At 48.0% G+C, this 8609-nt stretch overlaps 1 protein-coding gene across 1 annotated transcript in view; it reads right to left on the bottom strand.

Annotated features, from left to right (window-relative positions):
- Dnaaf5 (dynein, axonemal, assembly factor 5) overlaps window positions 1-8609 on the bottom strand; it is a 46555-nt gene that overhangs the window by 14151 nt on the left and 23795 nt on the right. Inside the window, exons 7-8 of the mRNA XM_005397777.2 lie at window positions 8298-8441; window positions 5862-6030 (exon numbers count right to left, since the gene is read on the bottom strand). Of these exons, the coding sequence (XP_005397834.1) occupies window positions 5862-6030; window positions 8298-8441 (313 nt within the window). The remainder of the gene's footprint in view (window positions 1-5861; window positions 6031-8297; window positions 8442-8609) is intronic.

The raw sequence follows: 8609 nt of genomic DNA, 5'->3' as shown, positions 1-8609 counted from the left end.
GCAAGTTTAAGACCAGCCTGGGCTACAAAGTGAGCTCAAGGCCAGCCTGAACTGCATAGTGAGACCCTGTCTCAAAAAGACAAAAAAAAAAAAAAAAAAAAGAAAGAAACGAAACTTTGGTGTCCAAACATGCTTCTTGAATCAACAGAATAACAGCCTCGAAACATTTTTATTGCTTTGCCATGTGCCAACAAACAGGGCTTCAGATTTTATTTTATTTTATTTTAAATATTTTGGCACCAGGATTCGAACTCAGGATCTTGGGCTTGCCAGCCAGACACTTGTGCTGCTGAGCTATATCCCCGGCCTGGGGCTTCAGATTTTAGCACAAACATAAGCTGCTCAAGCCAGTCTGCTCTGCGACATGCTTTGCTCATTTTTTAATTTAGAGAACAAGCCAAGCAACCTAAACCTTTGCTCTTTTAAGATAGGGTGTCTCTAACCCAAATGTGTTCCATGCCTGCAAGGTGAGGTAGGGCAGCCTCGCCCAGGACGAAGTTGCATGTGGGCCTGGGGAGGGGGGAACAAAAAGAAACACAAACAAAACACACTTAAGATATGGGAAAAGGAACAGCTGCACCAAAGCAAGGGATCCCACCAGGATGGTGAGTGCCAGGGGTTTGCTCAGACTCTACTGACATGGAAAAAAATGCCCAAAGCCTGGAAATGTCTGATGAGATGAGAACAGGCATTCAGGAACAGTATCAAACTCTCTGAGACAAACAGTTTTATTCCCAAAGGAAAAGAGAGAAGATGCACAAATACAAGTGTGTGGTTCAATAGTGTCTTTCTGGCCTCTTACCTGTAAAGAATGGTGTTCCTTGGGCACTTCACCAGCTATTTTTTTTTTTTGGTACCGGGGAATCAAACTCAGGGCCTTGCACTAGCCACTTGCCAGGCAGGCGCTTGTGCCATTGAGCTATCTTCCCAGCCCTCACCAGCTATTCTTTACGAATTACAATGAGTACTTTTTTACATTTAAATCCTACACCATACACATAAAAATTACTCAAAAATTCAGTGTGTCTATCATTACTTAGGGGATAAAAAGACAGATGAATTTAAATGCCTCGAGTGCTCTTGACATGAAGTCTGACATGGTGTTAGCACCGGCTTCTAGCACGGAATGCTTCAGGCTTTGCAACGGCAGGTGTGGGCCTGCAGAGCCAGTGTCTGCCTGCGAACAGGCATCTGTGCAGGGCCACGTTCCTGGGGCTGCGTCTCCAGGATGTGAAACAGAATGAGTTCAGGTAAAAGGATAGAACACAAATGTATACTTTCAGACAGGAAGGCACTCCAGGAAGTTAGAAAGAATAATACTACAAGCAAAATCTTGGCAGCATTTCCCTGAAGCCAATTCCTGCTATTTACATGGTTTGGCAGTATAGCGAAGGCTGTGAGTGACTCCGCATTGGTAGAACAGTGGCTTCCAGGCTGTACTTTGCCCTGAATGACTCCGTTTCATAGAATGGTAGTTTGTGCCACTGGAGTGCAAATGTTGAGGCAAGATGACTTGATCACTCATCTGTGCAAACAGATAACCACCAGATGTTGAACACACACCTGGCAACCCCTAGCGGCACAGAGCAACCTTGTAGCACAGACTCACAAATTCATCTTGCTTAACAAAAAATGACCAACTGTAAATGTGTCAGATTAAATCAGGGGCACATGGACACATGACATGTCAGTTCTATCACAGAAAACCAGCACCACAAGCTTACTCGCCACACGAGACCCACAAGAAAAAAGAACACTGCAACTCTCTCACCTGGCTCAGAAGGAGAGGTGTGAGACTCTGGGGTACAGTGGCAACAACACATACCAATCCCCCATCTTGTTAGTCTACCTGGTATCATGAGTGGACAGGTCATCAGCCCCTGCTTTCAGCTCAGCTCTATCTCCATACTTGATATGGTCCAAAACTGCCTGGCTGCCCAGACTTGGGCTCTGAATACTTCCGCACTTTCAACAATCCCCAGGCCTCAAAGCAGCTCAGCCTGGTCTGTTATCCGACCACCCATGGTAACTCTTCACATCTCTGCAGACTCTCAGCTTTTGCTTTCAGTCCTGTCTCTTCCTTTTTTTTTCTTTGTGTTTTTGAGACAGGGTCTCCCTGTGCAGTTCAGGCTGGCCTTAAGCTCACTTTGTAGCCCAGGCTGGCCTTGAACTCGCAAAGATCCTCCTGCCTCAGCCTCCTGAGTGCTGGGATTACAGAGGTGTGCCACCACGCCCGGCAATGCTTTCAGGGCTGTCTCTTCAATGCTATAGTCACTCAACCCTTTCTTAGCTGTTCTGTAATTTAAGTATTATTTTTATGAACTGTGATGAACTAGTGAGTGCTATAGACATTACTAATTAAAACTGGAATAGAAGAACCTGTGATTGCCCAACTTTTTGGCTACCAAGAGTGGACTCTGAGTACTTGCCCAGATAGGGCAGATGAAACTGATGTAGCTCTTGAGTTTATTGTCATTTAATAAATTCTGACATTGTGGAAAGACACAAATGTGTCCGGTGTATGTTACTGGCATAGCTCACTGATGACATTGATCCTGGCCAGGGCTAGGTTTAGCTTCCAGGCTCGAGTCAGTGTGGAGGAGACCAAGTAACAGGCTGTTTCCAATGCAGCTGGCCTTTTTCACTTAGTCCTCTGGGGCATGCCATACAGCTCTATACCATGTGTCTACAGCCACCACACCCTGGGGAGCAGCCTTGGGCCACAGCTTCCTCGGCCAGGAACAGCTAACGTTCTTGGTTTTGAAAAGTGCTGCTTTTTAGGAATTGCTTTTAAAGTGAAATGTGTTCTGCAGACAGGGTAAACCCAAAACTCAAAGATCAGTGTAGAGATGCAGGCTTGGGCCCAACTTCGGGGCCTAGGTGTGCCCCTGGATTCTTAGACCACCCTTGTCATCTGTATGACATACAGAAACATCTGCCCAAAGCTAGCTGACCTCATAACAGCCGCTGCTAGTGCAGACACACACACACACACACACACACACACACACACACACACACACACCCACGCCTAGTAGCTCAGCACTTGAGATGATGGGGACACAGTCCCCTGAGGGGGCGCTCTGGGACCTGAGGCCAGTTTGAAAGGAGAGTCTGCTAATCATCTATAGGCAACCCTGGGTGTGGCAGAGCCAGTGGCCATGTGGGGTCACATACAAGTTTAACTGGGTCTCATTCCTTCCCACACCCCTCTGTCTGAGCTGTTTACTCAGGCAGACTCTGTCCAGAGGGCTAGTGCCCAGAACCCCACACTGCTCTGAACTGGAGGTCAAGCTGAGCTGTGAGGGGCTGTGTCCTTTGCAGGTGGAGACAGCTGGGGCCTAGAGGGCCCTAGTGAGGCCAGACAGGCCCTGAGATAGTTCTACCCTGATGTACTTTGAGACATGGCCTAGTCCAGCATGGCAGCATATCCTTAGGACTCCGGGCCTCCTTGAAGAGCCATTATTTCTGCTGCCTTTTAAACCCTCTCTCTTCATTTGAACAAACTGGAGACAAGCTACATTTTCTGGCCTAAATACAGAAAACAGTATCATGTCCCTGGGTCACAATCGGCTATTGGAATGTGGGAAGGAACATACCCCTCCCATGCTGACAGCCCTCTAGGGGGCTCCGGGAAGGCTTTGTAAGGTAGGTCACTTGGTGTTCAGAAAGTTAAAAACACTGCCTGGCAAGCGCAAGGTCGTGAGTTCGGTTCCCGGTACAGGAGAAAAACCAAAAAAAAAAAAAAAAAAAAAAGAAAGTTAAAAACAAACAAAACAAAACAGAACCAAGAATGACAGCCCTGGGACCTCTGTCTCCAATACTAGACCCCCTCACAAGGAACATACAAGCCGTACCACTGTCCTCTCCCTTGCCTGGTACTATGAACATTTTCCTCCTGCATGAAGGCTCAGGGTGGCCATTTTTAACAGTAGCCAGAGCATCTTTCTGTGGAAATGCCCTTACATGTTTAACTTCCTGTTAGGTACCTGAGGCACTTCCAATTTTGCTACTAAGGTACTCTCTGTTGAATAGTTTGGGTACGTAGCTTTTTCCACAATCAGGATCCCTCTCTTAGCATAGAGTCCCATCTATCTGACTGCTGGGTAGACAGCTATGAACACTCTGAGAAGCATAGACGCGCCACCCAGCTGCTTCCCACAAGCACTGCTCACATGGAATTCCACGGCAGGGCCCAAGGCTCCCAGCTTGACTCCCCCGGGACAAGCGTGTTATTTTCCGTCTAATTCCATAGATAAAGAAATCACACTCACAGTTTCTAACTCATATTTCTGTATTATTAGGAAGACTGAACGAGTACTTTCCAACTTTGTTTGCTTGCTAACTATGTTAACTCTTTCTTGTATAATCCAGGTATCCTGCCTGTTTTTTTGGGGGGGAGGCGGGGGGTTAAGACTTTTATCTTTATTGTATGTGAGCTTTATGTAACAAAGACCCAACGCTATCGGATTCACTGTGAATATTTTCCCACGTCTATCTTTCAATTATTTGGTTTCAAATGAAGACACAGTCAAATCTACTTCATTTGTAGACCACCATCCTTTTTTGGAAGTTTTAAATTTCTATTAAATTTTTTCCTCTGGGACCTTTGTAAATAAACTAGTTTTAAAAATCCTCATATTAGCCAGGTATGGTGGCACAGGCCTGTAATCCCAGCCCTCGGGAGGCTGAGGCAGGAGGATCACGGAAAGTTCGAGGCCAGCCTGAACTACATGGTGAAATCCTGTCTCAAAAAAGAAACCTTCCCCACCAAAAAATCTTCATATTTAAAAAGTTACTTTTAAATAATTTTCAATAAGCCCTGTGCTCTTGGTTTCCCACCTATGAAATGGGGTCAGCAGCTCCTGCCATGCACAACAGTGATGAGACACAGTAACTTGGTGTTTGAAGCAGGGAGGGCAGGGAGCTGCAGGGACAGCTGCTGCTGCAGCCCTGCCTTTTCTATTCTGTAAACAGTTTTGTACACAACTGACAAAGGGTAGCATTAGATTTCTTGGTAGGTCTCAGAGTCCTGGGCACAACCTGGTTATTAACCACAGAGGCATCCCTGGCTCCGGAGCACAGTGCCCACACTTTATACCTCCAGACAGGTGGTGGGATCATACAGACGCGACATGGGGACAGGGAAGGAGGACTATGGAAGTTTGCACACCAAGGAAGGAGTAACTTACTGGCCAACTCCCACTCACTTGGAAAGTACAGGATACACCTAATGACTCACTGTAACTTCTGTAATAAAGACCTTGTCAAATGCTGGGGCAGAGCTCAGTGGTGAGAGCTTGTGCCAGGCTAGTGTGTGCCAGGCCTGGGTTTCAGCCCCAGCACTGGGGTAGGCAGCGGGAGGCGCTTGTCAAAACTGTGAGGGGCTCGCTACTGTGCATCTATAATGAAGAGGTTATGCAGCAACAATGTCCAGCTCAGGGAGGAACCTGCATTTGCAGGCTCTAGGAGAACAGACAGAAATGCAGAGGTCCCAGAGGTCAAAGCCTCCTGTGTCACACACTCGTAATGCCATGTGGCTGGAAATGTGAAATTCCACACTAAAACCCAGATGTACCTGAAGAATACAGGCTACAAAGAAGGCCACCATGCACCCTGATTTCAAAGTTACTGCCTATGCTGAGTGGGCGGGGCAGGCCCTGAAGAATGACTCACACGAGCTGCAAGTCCAGCCCTTGTGCCCTGGGGTGCTCCCTCTTGTTATTTTCTGAAACACACCTCAGTGAGCAGTGGTGCAGGATGCTGCACCTTGGTTTCCTTGTGGTGGAACAGATATGCGGCTGAAGATGGGGGCACCACGGATGAGGCCAGGCTAGCATCGAGGGCTGTCTGGGACTCACCTGACCGGGTGACAACTTCGCAGAACTGTAGCAGCTCCACAGAGTGTGCAGTCCAGTCACTGTGTGAGGCAGTCAGCCGCTCCAGAAGGGGACCCATGTGTTTGCGGTAGAGGTCCTGACTGCTGGGGACATTCTCCGCCATTGCCAGCGACTCCATGGTCTCCTGTGCCTGCAAGACACAAGTCAAACACTGGGACCATTCCACTGTGGCACCAGGGTGTGTACTAGGGATGAAACCCAAGGCCTCCAAGTTCTCTGCCACTAAGCACCACCCTCAGACCTTTAAAAAAAAACAAAACTTTTTTTTTTTTTGAAACAGGACCTCATCAAGTTGTTAAATTGTCCCGGGTGGGCTCAAACTCGTAATCCTTCTGCCTTAGTCTCCCAAAGTGCTGGGATTGCAGGCATGTGCCACCACGCCTGGCTGACAGTTCCAATTTTTAAGACCTTATCATCCAGGGCCCTTAACCTGCCGGAACGACTCGGTTAAATGTGAACATTTAGCCAGGAGGGGAGTGCTGTAAGGCAGAAACAACCCAAAGACTGCACCTGAAGGCCAGGGCTGTGGCTGAGCCTGCTAAATTCTGATTTCCCATCATGCTGTCAATGCGGTCCTTAGAGCGAGTAACAAAGCAGATGTACAGGCACCAACTACAGCGCAGCACCAGTGGTTCCTGGGTTTGCACAGATCGAAGATGACCCGGAGCCGCTCTGACCAGGCTCTGGTGGGTCAAGGAGTTTTAAGGAATTAGACTGAGCCAACTGTCCCCAAGCCCATCCTCACCCTCCTGTGCTCAGCATTCCTACCTCAGTCAGACTTCCACAGCGGACTCTGGAGGGGACAATGTGACAGAAGTAGCAGTCTGAGACAGTGAGTGGGCTAGGCAGCTTTTGGTGGCAGGTAGGGTAAAGTATGTCATGCTGTCAACTAAGTGACCGAGAGCTGGTGGTTGGGTGAGACTAATGCAAGCAGAATGGAGACAGGCTTAACAGGGAACTGACCCCAAACTTCATTACGCCCTCATTATCACACATTTCCGTAATAAATTCTCCATCCAGAGGGTGGCATAACATGTTGCTAAGCATATTTTGGACCGTGTGCAAACTCACATTTGTGAAGTAACTAAACATTACCCTGTCCAATGATCCCTGCACCTTTTGGAAAAGTCCATGAATAACTAATGCTGTTCCTCTGAGGCCCCATAAAAATGTATCCTCTGTTGGAGGGTTCTCCTTCTGTCACCCCTGGGGCTGCCTATGGACAGCCAGCTGTGTGTCTCCTCTAAAACAAACTTTCCAATCAAAGCTTCTGCCTGTAAATTTGTGATGTTTCCTGCTTTAACTTCCATCAACGCTGAAGCCAGGACCTATGTTGGCTCGTGACACTGGGGTGACTACAAAGCCACCAGCTACTCATTAATCTGAGGCTTTCTTCCTGGGGTTTAAACATAGTAGGAAGTCCTCGAAATTCCGTGGCGGCAGCTATCCAGTGGCTTCCACTCTGCAGACCCACTTGTCACCTGATGGTACTTGGCTTCCTTCTGCCGCTCACAGGCACTGCTTTGCTATTATTTATGGCTATCGGTGACAAACTATCTACAAAAGGTAACTGTTTTCAAGAGTGAAATGAAGCAGGGTCAAAAGACACTTCAAGAAGCTGGGCATGGTGGCACACCTATTACCCTGGCTCTTGGGAAGCTGAGGCAAGAGGATTTTGAGTCTGAGACCACTCTATGCCACTTAGTGTCTCAAAATTAAAAAAAATAAAAACACAAAGGACTAAGGATGTAGTGTACCAGTGGTGCAGCCCCAGGCTCTATTCTCAATACCACACACACAACAAAAAACCCCCAAAACAAAAAACTCTACAAATAAAGGGACCCCTTGAACTGAGGCCCCATGACTGCCATGTCTTCCACACAAAACGGCCGTGGGTGGAGGGTGTGGAGGGCAGCACAGTCTGGGTACCTTGGATGTCAGGTGGTCCTATGAGTCCACAGAGAGGGCAGCTAGGGAGATTTTTAAGCATAAACAGAAAGCCAAGGGGACAGAAATAATTTTGCAAAGCTGTGCTGCAATTAATGCAGGAAAGTCACTGCTCCTCTCTCCCAACTTTCAGCTGCACGTGGGTGTGTGTTTTTGAAAGCCCTGATATGGACAGGCTTAAGGACTGTGACAGTTTTGTTTCTTCTTTGCTTCTTTGTTACTGGCTCTGAGATTAAAGAGCCTTCATTCCTAGACAGAAGGATTCATCTGCAGGTGGCAGGACACCCCGAGGCCACCTCATGAGTGACTCATCCCAAATGTTCCACATGCTTTCATCTTTGCCAGTCAGGTATGCCTGAGGCCTGAAATTCAAGCATGCAGATTTACAGAAGACAGTTACACTTCCGTCAGACAGAGATCGCAGTGATGGGGATCTTCCCCCAGCCTTACCTTGTCCCCAAGGGCGGTAGCACCTGCGAGAGCCATGATCGTCACCAGCACCTCCACGAGCTGCAGGCTGGCCACGCTGCAGTCCTCCCGACACACAGACACCAGGGTCTGCACACAGAGCAGCAGGTGCTCCAGGTAGAGATCCTGGAAGAGACCAGAGATAGTCAGTGCCCCTCACGCCAAACCCACGAAGTGCAGGGTCCACCTGCACAGCAGGATCTAGGAGAGCATCACGCCATGTCCAGGGCCTCTGAGGTCCTGACTGGAGTGCTTGGCTTTAACAAGGACACTGTTTTTTTTTTTTTTTTTTTT

The sequence above is a fragment of the Chinchilla lanigera genome, unplaced genomic scaffold (assembly GCF_000276665.1).
Source record: "Chinchilla lanigera isolate Chin_1 unplaced genomic scaffold, ChiLan1.0 scaffold00059, whole genome shotgun sequence".
In the NCBI taxonomy this organism is placed as follows: domain Eukaryota; kingdom Metazoa; phylum Chordata; class Mammalia; order Rodentia; family Chinchillidae; genus Chinchilla; species Chinchilla lanigera.
Note: the sequence above shows the minus strand (reverse complement) of the source record. Positions and strands in the feature narration are given on the sequence as shown.